Raw genomic sequence first — 20241 nt, forward strand, 5'->3', positions numbered from 1 at the left:
CACCTCGTGAACGAAGTGAAGCAAATTCTCACTACAAATAAGACACGACAGTCATTCCTGGTGGCCTAACATCTGCTTTGCAGCCACTAGGCGTATGTGTTAATAAACCCTTTAAAGACCACTTACGTCGATTTTACGAGTGGATGATGAGCGGCGATCAGCAATTGACGCCCGCCGGAAATATCAGGCGTCCACCCTTGGACTTGTTATGCTCGTGGGTGAAGAAGAGTTGGGATCTTATACCACCTGAACTAGTCTCCAAGAGCTTCAAAAGGACTGGGATTTCGAATGCACTAGACGGTTCCGAAGATGACGCAGTGTGGCAGGGAGACGAAGAATCTGATACTGGTATTAACAGAGGCGAGGACGGCGCATCAGATAGCGAAACCTGCGATAGCGACACCAAAGATTTGGAATAAATTGCGTACTGGTAAGTCCGCATTTCACGAAGCGATAATTTTTTGCAAGTGTAATATTTTAATTTTAATACTCAAATTAATGACAAATTAACTTAATACGTTCATTTTTATTTTCAGGTTGGAAAAACGTTCGCCGAATTGTTGCGAAAAATTATGAATTTTGTTTTAGACTATTTTAATTATTTTGATGTATAAACGCGAGTATTACGTGCATCTTAAATTTGTATCAAATACAATTTAGTTATAAATACATTTTTTGAGTAATACAAATACTGGTATTAAATATTCATCGTATAATGGTCGCACCCTACAATTTTTTTCGAAAATTTTGGTATAAAAAGTGCGACGATTATGCCGTGAAATACGGTATATCAAGAAATACAAATATCAGGAGAAGGTAAATAAACCACACAACATTTCTGACCTAGACGGTTGCCCACCCAAGAAAAATGTCCAATAATGGACAATTTATATTGGTATTGCAAGAAAAATCAGACTGCAAATTACGAGATTTCTGATTAACCAACCACAAAATTCTTCATTATGAAATGTCGATGATGATGCTTTTTGTGTAAAGAGGCCTAATATCTAAGGTCATTTATGAAATGTCAACCGTTGCCATATCACAAAATATTCTTAAGAATAATGAATGCAAGCAATTACCTTGCTTTACAGTTTAATCTTTCACATGCCATAAAAATCACTATGCTCCTGAGATGTATCCAATATGGTGCATTTATTCAAACAATGCACTTGGATAACTCAGAAGACAAAGCCATACACTGGCAAACAAACTTACACCAGGAGAAATCTATGCATGATACAAGTGCAGTAACCTAATGAATAAAGCATTTGAACAGGAGGAGCCAGTAAGACTGTTCAATTGGAAACACACGGCACAAGAAACATTGAAAAAACCAACATACATTTAATACAAATATCAAGAAGAAAAACCTGTGTTCAGTACGTAAAATAAACCTCTTATGTTTAATGGTTCAATGGTTCTTTTTGGTCACACATTAGGTTTATTGCCTTTTTTTTTTTTTTTTTTTTTTAATGAGAGGTTGCTGCTTCTCTCTTTCTCTTTTTTGAACACTAGCAACTAACTGCTCCATATAGTTCATAGCCCTACTTGTCGCTTCATCAGCATCACTTGCACTTATCACAGATCCGCCACAGCTAGAGCGGCAAGTACATATTTTTCAACGGAATAGTTTTTTTTGCTTTTTTTTTGCTAGGGGGCTTTACGTCGCACCGACACAGATAGGTCTTATGGCGACGATGGGATAGGAAAGGCCTAGGAGTTGGAAGGAAGCGGCCGTGGCCTTAATTAAGGTACAGCCCCAGCATTTGCCTGGTGTGAGAATGGAAAACCATGGAAAACCATTTTCGGGGCTGCCGATAGTGGGATTTGAACCTACTATCTCCCGGATGCAAGCTCACAGCCGCGCGCCTCTACACGCATGGCCAACTCGCCCGGTCGGAATAGTTGTAGGCTGCGCCGTATCTTGGCACCAGTTGGACCTGTATCTCCCTCTGGCATCACGCAATCACCACAAATCAACATGGCAAAATCACACTCCTCTGAAGTAGTAGTCAATAGTGATGTATCTGGCGAAACTTGTACCAACATCGGACTGTTGTCAGAACTACTCTCATTCTTCTTCTTCGTCATCTTTTATGGCTTTCACGGAAAATCTAAATTAGGCCAACGCCAATCCACTATAGCAAGTAAATTTATCGCCGTTATGAATTCTCGTTATAACATACTTCTACTGTACCTGTAATGCAAGCAATATACGATTTTTCTTAGGTTTTGATCAAAAGTTATAGACCTATGTGCACATTTAAAAATACCGCCATATTAACAATACCACCTAAATTCTCCCAGTATTATTGGACCTTTATGTTTTCTTATATATATAAATGATATGAGTAAAGGAATGGAATCAGAGGTAAGGCTTTTTGCGGATGATGTTATTCTGTATAGAGTAATAATTAAGTTACAAGATTGTGAGCAACTGCAACGTGACCTCAATGTTGTGAGATGGACAGCAGGCAATGGTATGTTGATAAATGGGGTTAAAAGTCAGGTTGTGAGTTTCACAAATAGGAAAAGTCCTCTATAGTTTTAATTACTGCACTGATGGGGTGAAAGTTCCTTTTGGGGATCATTGTAAGTACAGTAGGAGTCCGTTATAGCGAGAATTAACAACAGCAGAAAATTTACTCGCTATAACGGATTGTCGCTATATGCGATTTTTTTTCAAAGTCGGAAAACTCCCCATACACAATGAAATCCCTATGAAACGGCATTCAGTTCGTTCAAAACTTCCACTTCCGCGGATAATATCCACACTGCGACTTACTTGTTTGTTATTTTTCGAAATGCGATACTGCATGAAAGTGTACGTTTAATTTCATTCTGAAAAAATTACAGTTCCGTATTTCTCCGAATCCAAGACGATCCCCATTTTTTCCTTAAAAAATTTAAATGAGGCTCAAAAAGGGCATTGTAAAATCATATGAATGCTTTTGTTGTACAGTACGCATTTTTATACTATTTTAGACGCCTTCATTGGCTTTCGTTATGCTGCATTTTTGCGGCTGCACAATTATTCTTTATTTCCGCGGGTTTAATGACCATTAACTTAAAATTGGCATCATAATACCGAAGAGAACCCGTTGAAAATTTGCCGGCAATACCTGTTGCACGCATCATTACGACTATCCATCACGAAAATATTCTTGCTGTCTATAAAATTTAATTTTACGAAGAGTCAGGTACAGTAGACGCGTTATAACTTGCCACTGAGTAGCCGTGGCCTTTCTAAGAATTCGAAGCCCGGCATGTTTTGATGTCATTCTGCAGATTTGAGAAACATTTTTGTAGAGGCTAATAGAATGCCATTTCTCTCTTCACTATTTCCCGAGATCCAGTGACGTTACACACAGGCACTGTACAACCCTTTGTCACAGCTAGCGATGTATAATAAAGAGTCGGTCGTTTGTCAGCAAATTTTGTGTTTGCGTGCGCGGGTGAAAAGAAGCAGCGTGGTTACCGCGAGAGTTGCCAGTGGTATTCATTACTGTTAGGCCCCAAATGCAAGACGATTTGATTTTGATTTTTCGCACGAGATTCCGAGAACAAAAACGTCGTCTTGGATTTGGAGAAATACGGTATCACTCCAGAGTTTTCTTCTTCAGATAGTGTCACCTAACTTAACCGTATGTGTGTCATGAAAACATAATTGAAATGCACGTAGAGAAATGAGTTATCCTCGCTAAAATTTACATGTGAATATCCTTTCCGAAATTTAACTAGACGCGAGAAAATATGAATTATCCTCTGAAATCAGTGATGTATTCTGCCATATCTTGAGGTGCATCACATTCTTACTCAATTTCAGTAACAATAAAATTAAGAAATCGTTTACCTCAGCTGTTATTTTGAACGGGTTAACAACTGCTGTCGGCCACGTTATTTACGCATTTATTACGAAAACTTGTTATCCTCTTTCATTTCGAATTTTCTTTCGAGAATAGCAGTCGTTCGGTATTGCTAATCGACTCCAACATCGCCTTCGAATGTCTATGAGAGTACTCGCTAGTTACCATAGCGAGGAAACGATACCAAAAATAATCGATTGCATGCATAATAATGGCTGGGGTGCATAATTATCGATAACGGAAAAACTCTCGCGCGCATGCGCTTAACCGCTCGTAATAACGGATGCATTAGTGATAGGGCTCTTGCTATAACCGAAGGATAATACACAGTTTAATGTAGGAATTTTGAAGGGACAGCAAAATATTGTCGGTATAAAGGGGTTCTCGTTATATGCCGTACTTGCTATAGCTGACTTCTAATGTATCTAGGAGTTAATATAAGGAAAGATCTCCATTGGCACAATCACATAAATGGGATTGTAAATAAAGGGTACAGATCTCTGCACATTGTTATGAGGGTGTTTAGGGGTTGTAGTAAGGATGTAAAGGAGAGGGCATATAAGTCTCCGGTAAGACCCCAACTAGAGTATGGTTCCAGTGTATGGGACCCTCACCAGGATTACCTGATTCAAGAACTGGAAAAAATCCACAGAAAAGCAGCCCGATTTGTTCTGGATGATTTCCGACAAAAGAGTAGTGTTACAAAAATGTTGCGAAGTTTGGGCTGGGAAGAATTAGGAGAGAGAAGACGAGCTGCTCGATTAAGTGGTGTGTGTAGGATGCTAAAGGGTTTATTGTGTCACCTATTCAATACATATAAAATTTAAACATTTAGGAATTTATTATTAATTCCATTTGAGACATGTTTCATCCTTCATTGAGGGGATCATCAGTCAAATTACCTCCTCAATGCAAAAATCAGGTACCTGATTAGTGATTAGATTATAAACATTAAGATACATTACAATGGGAAAATTAAGCAACCAAGAAAAACTTGTTCACAGGTGATACAGTTAAACAATGTAAGTTTATAGACATAGTAGTCAGCACCAATGCGTAAAATCACTGGGTATTTTGGCAGAGTCCAGCGGTGGTGTTCCGAAGAATAATTGACTCACTCATTGAAAATCGAAGGAAATTATAAAGTTTATACAAATATTTACATTAAAACAGTCAGGGGAGAAAGGATATAGAGTATCTGGCGTCAATGTTCGGTGTGTTCCGAGCTGTCAGTAGAGAGATGGCGTGGTAGGACATCAGTAGACTAATAAGTGTGAGTGGCGTTTATAAAAGTAGGAAAGATCACAATATGAAGATAAACTTTGATTTCAAGAGGACAAACTGGGGCAAATATTCATTTATAGGAAGGGGAGTTAGGGATTGGAAAAACTTGCCAAGGGAGATGTTCAATAAATTTCCAATTTCTTTGAAATCATTTAGGAAAAGGCTGGGAAAACAATAGATAGGGAATCTGCCACCTGGGTGAATGCCCTAAATGTAGATCAGTATTGATTGATCGATCTTAAAACAAAATTTCTCAAAAAGTTAAACAATTACCATGGATCTCTACTAATAACGTACCTTTACCACCACAAATAATGGAGGAGCGGTTATGTCTGTGTCGCAAACTACGATCCAGCAGTTGCTGTGTGCGTCCAGGAGCTGCTCCAGCCATCAACCTTGCAGTAGCTTCAAACAGGAAGACACGAGGCAGGGCAGACTGCAACAGTCATGAACCAAAGGAAACATTTTAATTTACTGTGGTAAAATCAGTAATGCCAAAATGGGTATCAAAGTAGTCTTATCACTGAAGTAACATGCTTCCAATAGTACGAGAATAATTTCCATTTAATAATAATAATAATAATAATAATAATAATAATAATAACAACAACACCTGCGTAAGGACAAGGCGCACCCATCGCCCAGTGGGAAAACAGTGCAATCAGCAAACCGAGTACCGGCAGGAAAACCGAAGAGTGAGGTATGGAGGAAATGCCAGAGGAGTGGGATTCAGCCACGTTGATCTGCGGTGATCAAGAGATGCCTCCCCAAGGCACGCAACTTGTGGTCGGTGTGAAGCATTGCTGGTTCCAATCAACGGTTTTTCAACTGTCAAAAGTGCGGCAGAAAGTTCAGCAGAAGCTATTACCCCAAGCAGTCTCTTTGAGTGATGCTTGCAGGCATTCAGATTCTGGGAAGCCTGCACCTACATGCTTGGAGGTTTACATTAAATCAATAAATTGAATTTCCACCTGTTTTATACCGTATATAAAATTAATTAAAATTAATTTGCTTAAAGGAAATATATAGTATCAAACAGGTGGAAATTTACATTTATTAATTTAATGGAAATAAGATTTGATACAGGAACTGAAGCCGATTTGTTGCAATGCTTGGAGGTATCGGAAACTCCAGGAAAAAACAGTCACAAACGCCAGCATGTCATTGCTACCTTTAAAGCGAATTCTCTTCTAAAGATCGGCAAGCTAAAACAACTCACTGATACTTTGTCCCAACATCAAATCCTAATAGCAGAGATTCAGGAGACAAAAGTTACAAACAGGCCTTCAAGTCACAAGGTTACAGGATTTTCACTCGTAAATGTGTCATTAAATCTATCCCTCACCTAAGAACTGGATTTATAGTCAGCAGGAAGTCTCTGGATTCAGTCACAGACTTCATGTCATCCAGCAGCCGAGTTTCGACCCTCTCCTTTCGAACCATCAATGAAGCGTATGCTATTGTGAATGTGCAAGCACGGATTAATCAGGGAAATAAGAAAGACCCAGAAATTCTGGGAAGAGCTTGAAGACATCATCTCTAAGATCCCAGAAAAAAATACAACCAATCCTGCTTAGAGATTTCAATGAGCAGCTCGGCAAAGAGAAGAAATTCCGAAACATTGTAGGCAATTATACAGCTCACCGGAGCACAAATCCCAATGGAGAGAGGCTGGTGGAACTGTGTAAAGCATTCAACCTGGTTCTGAAATGAACCGCTTTTAGACACCTGCCCAGAAAGCAGAAAACTTGGAAATCACCAAATCCAAATCTTGGCAAGTTCCAAATAGATCAACTTGCGATCTCTCGGGAAGCCCAGGAAGAGATCCAGAACATGAAGGTTCTAAGAAATGCCGACCTAGATTCAGACCAGTATCCAATATCAAAATTTAAGTTGCTCCCAAGAAACACTAGAAGAACCATCCGAGAAAGATCATTAGATTTGATACAGAAAATCTGGAATCTAGTTGGAAGTTCACCCAAAAGGTAGAATCTATTGACCCCAGAACTAGGAAGAATTAAAGAGGCCCTGGTCGTAACAGCTAAGGAGACAATTCCACTAACAAAACCACAAAAACATGCCTGGTGGAACAACGATTACAATGCTGCGGTGTAGCAAAAACAGCTCGAATGGCAGAGATGGAACGCTCAAAATACCAAAACTGGGCAAACTTCCTGAATGAGAGAAAACATGTTGCAAAAAACATCCGCAGAGTGAAATTTGCTTTCGACAAGGATTGGTTGACACAGACTGAGCAGGACTTTCAGAAGAGTAACACACGAGACTTTTATAGAAATTTCAGACAAAATCTAAGCAGGTACAACCCCCCGAGCCTACAGTTCACAAACTCCCATGGGAAAACAGCACATAGTGAAAAAGAAAATTGCCACATTCTGGCAGATTACTTTGAATCCCTCCTCAATTGTGACAAAGCACCAGGTGAGAAATCGATAGTAGCTGAACTGTGGAAGTACGCAGGTGACAACACAATTGATAAACCGACAGATATCATCCACGAGATTTGCGCAGACAAACTTCCAAGAGACTGGAATACTGCACTGATTCATCCCCTTCAAAGGAAAGGCAACAAAAAAGAATGTCAACAACTATTGTAGTATTTTCTCCTCTTAATTACCTATGAGTCTCTTTCAAAAGCTCTTCAGGCTAGGGCAGAAGACCAACTACGTACACAACTAGGAAAATGCAGTGAAGGGTTCAGGAAAGGACGCTCTTCTATTGAGCAGATTATGAATCTAAAATCTACCCTTTCATATCTGAAGCTCAGAAACAAGAAATTCATGGCGACTTGATTTCCCCAAGGCTTACGACTCGATTGATCAAAATGTCCTAATATAAATCCTAAAGGAATTTGGCTTGGACAACAAAACAAGAGCCATCATTCGACAGTAGTTTCAGACGCCTTTGAAATAAGGACAGGAGTTGGGCAAGGAGATGGGCTCTCACCTTTGCTCTTCAACTGTGTTTTAGAGTAAGTCATCTGCGAATGGCGCAAAGAAATGAGAAATGAAGGGGTCAAGAGTGGAGTAAGACTGGGTTGCAGGAACACAAACCTTGAAATTAATTGACAGTCTCGCTTTTGCACATGATCTAGCAATCTTTTCCAGCTACAAAAGAAACCAGGCAGCTTAAGACACAGGCAGCGAAAGCAGGTCTTCAGATCTCCTTTGAGAAAACTCAGTTTATAACAAATAAAAAGGAGGCACCAAAAGAGCTAAATGTGAAACAGGGAAAAATCAAGCAGATAGGAAAGTTTAAATATCTAGGCGAGTGGATAGGACCCAACATGTCTGAGAAAGAAGCCTTCATGTCACGCATGAATAAAATGCAAATGGCATACCATCTACCAAGAATGTATACAACAAAAGACCAAAATCCTTGAAAGCCAAGTTCAGACACTACTGCAGTCATTTGTCCGGAAGCTCTCAATGCAACAGACTGCCTTGCAATGAACAAAACAGGCCTTATTGAGAAACTTGTGATCAAAGAAAGAAAGAAAGAAAGAAAGAAAGAAAGAAAGAAAGAAAGAAAAAGATTTTGAAGAAAATCTTGAGCCCCATTAAAGACGAAGGTGAATACAGAAGATGGCACAACCACGGGCTTCATTTCCACGTAGAAAAGATAACGGATACGATGCGGAAGAGAAGGAATGCTTTCTATGGCCACATGCCAAGGTCAACCAATCGGATCTTCTCCTACTTCCAAGGTAAGAAGATAAAAGGGTCCTGGTTCAGTGAGGTTAGAAAAAGACCAAGAGGTGGGCATCACTCATGACGATATACTGGAGCGCAACCCACTTAAGAAGAAACTTCAAGACCATAGGAGTTCAGCCGAAGCTGAAAACAGGGAAGGTGTGGACCAAAGAAAGAAAGAAAGAAAGAGATAACAGCAACGAATGCGGGAGTACTGGACATTTGTATGAACAAAATTATTATAAATAAGGTTTAATGTATGACTCAACCTTGAGAAAATCTTATAAACGACGGCTGAAGATGCTCGATTCAGCGAGCAAAACATGTCCCAAGTAACGTTTGTATTATAATGTCCCTTTAGAGACAAACATTTTATGTATTGAATTGAGTGGATAATAAAAATAAGAATTGTAAATACTAGAAATAAATTTCTCGAGTACTTGTGATTGCCATGAAGATGATGTAATTTGGAATGACGACACGCCGGTAACAACAAAGTTGAGGGCACAATAAGATGATAATTCAAATGAAAGGTGGAGACAATCAATTAGACCTGATTTCTTATTAACAAAGCGATCGTTTAATATCTCATAACTCGGGCCAATACAGCCCAAGCCTACGTAATCTTTGGAGAGAAGTAGGTTTAAAACGCGATAAAAACAATCCAAACATAATTATTTTACTCGCCATCATACCCACATGTGAAGAAGCACTGGAAAAGCGGAAGAGAGCTTTTCAGAAATATAACTAAGAAGTCACTCGAGACTCAACAACACTATCTTCAGACAAAGAAGGAAGTGTCAAAAGTAATCAGACAAACGAAGAGGAGATACATGAAGGACCAACTGGAATCTATAGAAAAAGATTTCCGAGATCACAATATGCGAGACTTCTACAGGACTTTCACAGGAAGAATCCGAGGATACACCCCACAGAATTCATGCTTCCAAAAACAAGATGGAAAACTCTCGCTGTCCAACCAGAATAATTGTAAGGAGTTGGCTCGATAATTCTCTGAATTACTTAATTGCCAGGAGACAACATTACGGTGGCCCAAAGAAACTCCTGTACACGTAAACCCTGAATCTCCACCACCTACCAAAGAAGAAATCCGGAGACACATCTACAGACTCAAAAATAACAGGGCGTCTGGAGAAGATGGCATAGTTGCAGAACTCTTAAAGAAAATAGGCCCAAATACACTTGAGGGGCTCACACTAATAATCATGGACATCTGGAAAAAAGAAAAGCTACCTGAAGAATGGAAATGTGCACTTATCCATCTGGTACACAAGACAGGTGACAAAACAGATGTAAATAACTACAGAGGGATTTCTCTCGTTCAAGTCACCTACAAGATTCCCTCCACATATTTTCTTCAAAGAGTACAAGAATAGCTTGAACATAAAATTGGAGAATATCAAGCCCGTTTCCGACGTGGGCGGTCCTGTGTTGAACAAATTTTTAACTTGAAGACGATATTGAAATATAGAGCAACTCGAAGCTCTCCGATTATTTGTAATTTTGTCAACTTCAAGAAAGCGTACGATTCAGACGATCGACAGTCCCTCTTTAACATCTTAGAAGAACAAGGGCTTGACCCAAACATATTAAGACGCATCAAGGAAACTCTCACGGACATGAAGTCAAAAGTTAAATTCATGGGTGAAGTATCGGAGCCCTTTGCCATTAAGACCGGCGTGTGACAGGGTGACGGATTGTCACCACTGCTTTTAAACCTTGTTCTAGACAAAGTCATTCAAGAATGGGAGACGGAATTGAAAGTTCAGAAGCACTGGAAACCCATTCAAACTTGGCCGAAAGAATGATGACAAAGGTCAGTTGTTTAGCTTTCACAGACGACCTAGCGATACTAACAGACAGTGATATTTCAGTGATCAAACCGACTGAAGTCCTCAAGGAATGCACTGAGAAAACTGGACTACAAATCTCATTCGAGGAGACCAAGTTTATTTGCACTAAATCGATATTCAGGAATTACAAACAAAATCCGGGCAGATCAAATGAGTTCCATACTCTAAGTATCTCGGTGAGATCCTAGAACCAACAGGGTTGGAAAAGGAAGCACAGAAAGTTTGATTACAAAAACTCAAAAGAGCATATTGAGGAACCCGTGACATCTACAACAAGAAATGCATGTCCATACATACAAAAATCAAACATTATAATACGGTCATTAAACATGAAATCACGCAAAGCTACGGAAAGACTGTCCAACCTTGCCGCAGACGTCAGGAAACGAAAACTGAAATTCTATGGACACGTTCACAGACTATCGTCTTCAAGGCTAACCCACAAGATTTTGATATATACTGAAAACTGAAGAACGTACCATGGATAAAAGATGTTATAAATGATATGGAAAAGGCCCAGATAAAAACATCAGAAATACTGGACATAAAAATTTACCGTCACAAGATAAATAGATGGGTAGTAAAGCCAGAGAATGAAATCCCTAAAAGATCCGGGACTAAGTGGTCAGAGGAGAGAAAACAGGCACACAGTGAAAGAATGAAAGCAATAGGGCCTGTTAGAAAGGCGAATCATAAATGTAATGTGTGATCCAACAGATTCCATACGCAAATAATAATAATAATAATAATAATAATAATAATAATAATAATAATAATAATAATAATAATAAATGTCCCCACTAACTACTTTTACGATTTTTCGAGACGCCAAACAGAACATACTAAACATTAATTTAAAAAAAATAAGGAGGCAAAATGAAACATTATGATAATAAAACGCATAACCGCCACACCTGTAGAAATCCATAAATGCGACAAGCTTTCCTGTTAGTTATTTTTATTTTTTCCGTAGTGGAACTTCAATACTATCCGGGCACTTAGTACATACCGATCCTAAACAATGCAGTCTTTCTTATCTCAATTACAGCTGTTTAGGTAAATGCTGATGTGAAATGTACAGAACAAGCATGAAATATACTTTAAAAAACAAAGGTCTGGCTTTCAATAGCTGCAGTTATCCTAAGAATGCTTCCAATCACTACGTATTACATTTGGAAGTACAACTCGTAACATAGGCTAGTTATCAGCAGGTGGGTTGGCACGCTTTTTACAGCATGGCTATATTCAGAAGGAATGGCTTCTGATCCACATACACCAACTGGGAACAACATAGACCATCTCCAGAAAACATTTGCGAGTAGACTCTCACTGTTTGGACTCTATAGTCAGGAACGAAACTACTTATTAAGTTGCAAAAGATGGGATCTCGAATAATCGTGATTGCCGTGAAGATGACGTCATTTGGAATGATGACACGCTGGTAGCAGTGAAGTTGATGGCACAATACTATGACAATTCAAATTAAAGCAATGCTCAGGTTTACTGTGTGGTAGGCCTACTGCTTAGCTGACAGACACAAATGACTGCCATTATGTTCTTCTGTATTAATATTACATAATACAATATCCTTATCCCTTTTCTCTACGCGGTCGAGTATGAAGCGAGACGAATCTTTGTAGCGAGTTTTTACAACTGCATGCCCCTTCCTGACGTCAACCTCATCGGAGGAGTTAATGAGATGAAACAAATGACTTAATATAAGAGTAATTAAAACTGACTATATTTACTATGTAGGCCTAAAAATCATATGTTCAGCATTTCTTCATTTGATCTTCATATCCCATGTCGTTCCATCTTAAGCGATGGGTCAGCAAACAAGGCTTCTCCATCACTTCCGGTCTCTGAACTTCTCTCCTTCTTCGATGCTTTCCAAAGTATGTCCTCGCTGTTCAATGTAAGTCTTCAGCACGTCGTCGTTTCGGTAATCTGTTATCTTCCATGCGTTGTATATGTAAATACCATCTCAGTTGCTGCAATGTTATTCTGTCCTGCAGTCTTATAACTTGAGCCTGCTTGCGGATTTTCCCATTACGGACTCTGTCCCTCCATGTTTTACCGCTCATGCTACGGAGAAATCTCATTTCTGCTGCCTGGATTCTACTGACATCTTTACTTCTCATGGTCCATGTTTTGCAACCATAGGTCAGGATTGGAACGTAATAGAAATTTAGAAATACTGCCTTCCAACAATAAAACTCGGAATAAGTTTGTTAAAGAACAGTGTTGGATGTTAACACGTACAATTTATAGCTGTTTATAGCCTAGAAGTCGTATGTTCACGGCACAAAATTTTAGGTTATCGCATATTGAAACCCCATTACTTTTCTTGGCTGTAAATGTGGGAGAAAAAGGGGGTTTAACACGCGAGTAAATACGTTAATTTACACATCAGTCTAATAAAGAAATAGATAACATGAGCTGCTCTCCTGTCACACATTATATACATAAAATTGGCTTTACGTTGCACCGACACAGATAGGTCTTATGGCAACGATGGGATAGAAAAGGGCTAAGAATGAGAAGGAAGCGGCCGTGGCCTTAATTAAGGCACAGCCGGGCTGAGTGGCTCAGATGGTTGAAACACTGACCTTCTGACCCCAGCTAGGCAGGTTCGATCCTGGCTCAGTCCGGTGGTATTTGAAGGTGCTCAAATACGTCAGCCTCGTGTCGTTAGATTTATTGGCATCTCAGCGTCTCCGAAACCCGAAAAAAGTAGCTGGTGGGACGTAAAGCTAATAACATTATTATTTAATTAAGGAACACCCCCAAGAATTTGCCTGGTGTGAAAAACATTACAGTATGTTGAAAATGACCTCTCACCATCAATATTACTGAGTTCTATAAAGCCTTCACTGCAGCTTCCACAAAATACTCGTAATCTGATATCAGGGAAAGAAGAATGGCAATCGCATCAATGTCTTTACTTGCTGTACATGAAGAATGGCAATCACATCAATGTCTTTACTTGCTGTACATGAACTACCAACTATAGAGATCCCTAAACACTGTGCATGGTTCAAGATATTCTGATATTAAAAATTCTCGTAGGAAGGGAATTTGCTTTATTAGATGCGAGATTTCATCAGAATGTTGTAAATTATGCTTCTTGGATCAAAGAGTATTTCCACACGATTTTATCAATTATTTTGCGATATTGCTTTACGGTAACTAGTTTTGCGTTTTGAGCCAAATTTGCAAAATTTCGTGAAAGTGTCGTGATTTCATGCTTTGTGAAAAACAGGTGCCTCTACACATTTTCTCATAAATGATGTGCCTTCTTCCTATATCTTCATACCCTCATGATCGATGAATGTAACATACACGATCATCTCATTTTCTAGCATGAATGATGTCTAATCTTCCAAGACTACACATCAACAATACCAAAATGAAAATCCGCAGCCTGTTTCCAGTCATTTGACCGGGTCAGGAATGGAATGAATTAAGCCCCCATCTAGTGGCGAGGAAAGGAACTGTGCCAGCTGCCGAAGCCTGTCGCACTCCCGTAGGGCAATGATTAACCCGTAGAGAGCCAGACAACGATATATCGTTGTTTCGTATATAAGCATAAAGTGCCAACCACGATATATCATTGTTTGGGTAGCGGGCAATTCTATATGAGTTAGTACAACTTGGGCCGTCAGATTGAAACATCTTATGTGTCGAGTCCATAGATAATTGTCACTAGATTTTAACTACGCCGCTAGATAGTGCGTAAATTCATTCGCTATCATGCATTGAATTTCTAAAGTCCGTGTTCATCTACGACGTATGATCTCCATGCCGCGTGAGTAAAATGGCGACTAGCGGGAGAAGTTATTTTGTTAACGATGACGAACTGGCTGTATATCTTAATATTTTTAATGAAGAAGGAGATAATGAAGACTCTGATCAGGAATTCATTCCTCCAACAAGTGAGGAAGGGTAAAGTGAAAGTGTTATTGGGAGTGATAACGGCAAGTTTTCTGTAAACACTCAACCACGTGCTCATTGTCCGAATGTAAACATTGGAAGTGGTAATGACAGTCTGAGTGAGAGTACTGATGATGATGACGGCTGTAACAATATCCAACACCAACAATTTCCTGTTTTCCGTGAAATTCAATTAGGTCAAGATGCAAAATACCAACCCTAACCTGATTATTATGATACTCCTAGCCCGAGACACGCCCCTTCGTCAGACGCAAACCAATAGTGTATTTTTATTTTATTTTTCACGGCTCTATGATTGAATCTCACAACTACAGAGACAAGCAGATATGAGAAATCATGTCTTGTCACCATATGCCAGAGCACAGCAGTGGCGCCCGGTTACATCGACTGAAATGAAGGCTTTCATTGCTGTTTTTTTGGCCGAGCATATTTTCTTATTGGGTCAAAAACTCCCGTTATATTCAGTGGTTTGGAAATATGCTCTCAAGAAACAGATTCCAATTGATCTCGAGATTCTTTCATCTTGTGAACAATGATAATGTATCACCATCTGACCACCGTGACTACAACCCATGTGCCAGGTTCGATCCCATTGTTGAACATGCCAATTGTATATTACGATACCATTGTACATAACTCAAACTATTGAAGATAAAAATGTAAAACTTTACATGTTTATTCGTCTAAAATAGGACATTTCAAAGAAGTCATCAATATTTACCGTTGAGTTGAATTTTCTGTGTTTTTTAGTTTTGTTTCTGTTTTTTAATTTTTGGTGTTTTGAAATTGTTTGGAAAATATTTTCTTTTCAAAATACCCAAGAGCATTTTAGTGCTGTAATTTAGTTCAGCAGTAAGAATGTCTTCTTGTTAACATTTAATAAAAATTTCAAGTCATAGTTATACTATGTGTGAACTATATAGTCCACAGAGTGAGAACCTGCAAAATTCTCTAAATCTGTCTGGCACTCTTGGCATACTGTGAGCAATCGGGCCTGGCACTAAGAGGGTTAATGACTGGCAGATGAAATGAAACGACAGTGGAGAGTGTCGCTGGAATGAAAGATGACAGACAAAACCGGAGTACCCGAAGGAAAACCTGTCCTGCCTCTGCTTTGTCCAGCACAAATCTCACATGGAGTGACCAGGGTTTGAACCAAGGAACCCAGCAGCGAGAGGCCGGCGCGCTGTCGCCTCAGCCACGGAGGCTTCATCAACAATACCAAAATATAGTTTCAAATTCGGATGCCCATAAGAGACTGCTACGCAATGTATTTTTGTGATACTGATTTTGTAAAAGGGATATAAAACTGGTACACAAATATCCTCACAAAATTCAGTACAGTAAAATCGCAATGCATAGTTTTTCAGGGAGGGGGGGGGGGGGGGGGGGGGAGAAAATTATGATGGATGCGGGAAAAGGACAAGTACAGGTAACAAAAACCAGGGGGAAAGCAGAATAACACAATACGGTTCCAGTATTTGGACATTTTTCGTCATGTAACTATTATAACAACAATAATCGTGTGTGACCTCTGGGGCTGGATGCAGGTCTTCTGAGTTGTCGCACGACAGGCGATCGAAGCGCCTATGAAAATGCGGCGATACCTATAAGATGAATTCCAATGCTTAGGCTGGCACACACACAGCCCCCGAACTGTCGGAATTAACCATGGAAAGTTAAAATCCCTGACCCGGTCGAGACCCCTTGAACCAAAGGCCAACGTGCGCTAACCGTTTAGCCATGGAGCCGAACAGGCTCAGACTAATATACATAATATCAAAATATTGCAACCACGATATACACAATAAAAATAAGATGTGTGACTTTTATGCCGTTTCTTTTAACTTTTCTTTACATCTCGTAATAACTGCAAACCTTTAAGGACAGTTCTCTTATTACAAATTAATGACATACGTGGATATTATGGAGATAACCTGTATTTCGGTAAAGATTCCATACACCCTTCGCAAACGATAGGTTAGAGAACCAACACGGCATGGCTCGGATGATGTCACAGAGGTTAGAAATTCAACAGGGCACGTCTCAGACGATGTTACAGCGGGCTATGCGAGGCTGCCAACTAGATTAGGCTAGTGAAAAGATTATTGGACTGGCTTGGTTAGGTCCAGCTTGTAACAAGACAATTGGACAAGAGGCAACAAAGCTGTCGACATGCCTCTAGCATCCCACATATTCCGCAAGGTACAAGCAACGCGATTAATCACCTTGTGACTAATTAAAACATACCTGGCACACGCTGTGACTATTTTAAACGCAGCGATTTTCTCATTCTCAACTAAGGTGGCAGCCCTAGCCAGCCAATAGCAACACAGAAAATGGTGGCATATGAGTTTTACAGTGTCTCCATTTTAATTCTCGTAAATAACAATAATTCTAGGGGTCGGTTAATGGATTGAGGAGTAACGCTGGCACCAGGAGGCTCGTAGTGAGGTTGCACGCGAATAACCTGTGAACAGCACTCCAGCCTATACCATCCTTGCTCAAGACTAGCAACTCTGAATATTTTCGTGTAACAGGTTGCCGCTATTATAGGCCTATACTGGAGTAGTGAGCTGTCTCTTTCTATTCATAAAGCTTTTGCATATATTTTTCTTACGTATAATCAATTCCTGCGGGATTTTTTTTTGACGATCAATGGGATAAAACGATAGTTCAAGGAACGATAGATACGTGGAAATTTAACATTGGTTTATATGGAACATTTTTGGGACTGAATAAATGTAACGATGAATACAGGGAAAACAACAGTTCCGGGAATGATGCACCGAGGATCTACTGTATACTGTAAACATTGTTCTTAACTATTCTGGTTCCAATTAAGCATCCAACAGGCCCAGGCCACCAATTTAATACCCATTCTTTTGCCATTAATACCTGCTTTTCACTTCACTAATCTACTGAAAACAAGGAAAAGACAATATTCAGATCACTGTGTTATCCAAAATTGTGAAGTTGTCACACCAATTTAAATTGGCTTGGAGAAGAAAAGCTTTATTAATGAAACAAGTAAAAAAAAAAAATCCAAATCTGAATTCCAAATCATGAAATACTTACAGGAACAAATTGTGTGAGTCTCCTAAGGGAACCAAGATCCCTCTGAAATCCTGTAAGGACAGAACTTGGAACAGGAACAGGGGAAATGCTGTTCATACTTGTTTCCATGTCAAGACCCTCTTCTTCCCATACTGTGGTTCTTGTCTCAAGAAGCCAGTCACAAACAAGTAATTGGGCAAGCTGCACAAAAGATTATTTATTATTTAGCGTATGGCTAACACATCACATTACATATAAATACAGTAGTAATACATAATATTTACAGTCTGAAGTATTTACAGGTTCAAATTATTTACATAATCAACACACAAGGGGGAGAGCAGAAAAAAGTCTCTTGAGTTTCCCTGGTAGGCAGTGAGAGGACACTCCATATACATCCAGTAGATAGTTAGCTTCAGCATTAGTGATACATTTTGTCATAAATATTACAAACAATATTCTGGTGGTAGTGGTCATTCACTTTTGGGGGTTAGAATTACCAGTCATGTGTATTTACATTCAGAGAAGCAGTCTGCAAACCTACCTATGTTATAAAGATTTTGGCTACTCTACACAAACTATTTAATCTCTCTGTAACTACTGGATCCTACATCTACTCTAATCTACTTGACAGATTCATGTCTTGGCATCACTCTCCTTTCAAAACTAACATGACTAGTCCCAATTGTATCAAAAATTGTCCTTCCTGATTCTGGTCAAATTTGCCCAAATTATTTTTCTTTCACTCACTTCATTCAGTATCTGATCACTTCTATTACAGGGACAGGCAGCAAAAAGTTACCAGCACTTTAGCCAGTCCTGCCATGCAGATGGACTGACGAAAGGCGTGCTTTATTCCCCGAGTGTCTGGGATAGAAGGTGTGGTCAAGACAACACAGTGAGCATGGTTAGCAGTTGATTTACTGATACAGTATGGCCTCTGGAGAGGTCTGGTCCAGATCTCCCTAGTTAACGCCCATGGGCGACGTGCATGTCTGAGTGTGTGGTGGTGATAATGAGGCAGGATGAGGGTGAAACCTGGAGTTGGCACATAGCCTACTACTGTCAAATACGAAGGCCATTCAGAAAGTGGTACCCGTTTGCGCAATAAAGACACGGGAGTAAATATTAACATATATACACATTTTTATTGGAAAAATCTCCAAGCGAATTTAGGCATTTGTCATAACGTGGGGCGAGTTTTTGTATTCCAGAGTCATAGTCCTCCGCCACCAGCATATTGAGATACGTAGTCATGGCTCGTTTAAGTTCTTCATCGCTGTCAAATCTTTTTCCCACCAGAAAGTCTTTAAGCTTCGTAAAGAGATGAAAATCCGAAGGGGCCAAGCCTGGGCTATACGGGGGATGGTCGAAGGTTTCCCAATTGAATTGCTGCAGAAGTTGTGTTATCGCAGCTGCATGAGGCCTGGCATTGTCATGAAGGAGAATGACGCCTGTAGACAATAGACCTTACCGTCGATTTTGTATTGCCCGCCGTAATTTCATCAATGTTTCACAATATGCATTAGCATTAATTGTGTCTCCATGGGCCATAAAATCAATGAGCAGTACACCTCGGTGATCCCAGAAAACGATTGCCATGAGTTACCTGGTGGACAGAACTTTCTTGAATTTTTTTGGTTTGGTTGGTGAATGAGCATGATACCACTCCATTTACTGTCGTTTACTCTCAGGTGATGCATAACAAACCCATGTTTCGTCTCCGGTAATAATGCGAGTCAGGAAAGAGTCTCCTTCATCGGAATAACGTCCCAGAAACGTCAGTACTTCAGCAATACGCTTGGTTTTGTGCTCCTCTGTAAGCATGCGAGGGACCCATCTTGCACAGATTTTTGAATAATGCAGATGGTCTTTGACAATTTCATGAACAATTGTTCGAGACACATTAGGAAAATGTTCACAGAGTTCATCAATTGTGACCTGCCGATCGTTCCTCACGCATTCGTCTACTGCGCTCAACAGTTGGTCTGTAATGACAGATGGTCTCCCTGAACGCTCCTCGTCGTGTGTATTCCCCCTCCTCAGGTTGAAGTTGCGACACCAGCGCCGAACAGACGACTCGTCCATCGCATTGTCTCCATACACCTCCGTTAATTGGCGATGAAAATAACAAGGTCGAACGTTTCGTGCATTAAGAAATTTAATCACGGCCCTCACTTCACAACTGGCGGGGTTCTCAATTAGTTTAAACATTTTAAACGATCATAGACACAACACAGGCAATGCTAGCGTCACGCAACCTCGCATAGAGCAGGCCAACGAGCCACTGACGCGGTCTGACCTTGCCCAGCGGCTACCCGAGTCGTCAGTGCTTCATGCGGCACAAACGGGTACTACTTTCCGGATGATCTTCATAACATCAAAAGATCTGCTGAAGGCTTCATGTCTCCATGTGACAGATGAATCACCACCAACAGAGTCGTACACCCTCAATCCATATGAAGACCGCAGAGGTTTAGAACTGAACCCAGG

The 20241-nt window shown here is 39.9% G+C and overlaps 1 protein-coding gene across 1 annotated transcript in view; it reads right to left on the reverse strand.

Annotated features, from left to right (window-relative positions):
* SREBP (Sterol regulatory element binding protein) overlaps nucleotides 1-20241 on the reverse strand; it is a 131916-nt gene that overhangs the window by 17185 nt on the left and 94490 nt on the right. The window contains exons 12-13 of the mRNA XM_067143594.2: nucleotides 17770-17949; nucleotides 5451-5589 (exon numbers count right to left, since the gene is read on the reverse strand). Of these exons, the coding sequence (XP_066999695.2) occupies nucleotides 5451-5589; nucleotides 17770-17949 (319 nt within the window). The remainder of the gene's footprint in view (nucleotides 1-5450; nucleotides 5590-17769; nucleotides 17950-20241) is intronic.

The sequence above is a fragment of the Anabrus simplex genome, chromosome 3 (genome assembly GCF_040414725.1).
Source record: "Anabrus simplex isolate iqAnaSimp1 chromosome 3, ASM4041472v1, whole genome shotgun sequence".
NCBI classification, from domain to species: Eukaryota; Metazoa; Arthropoda; class Insecta; order Orthoptera; family Tettigoniidae; genus Anabrus; species Anabrus simplex.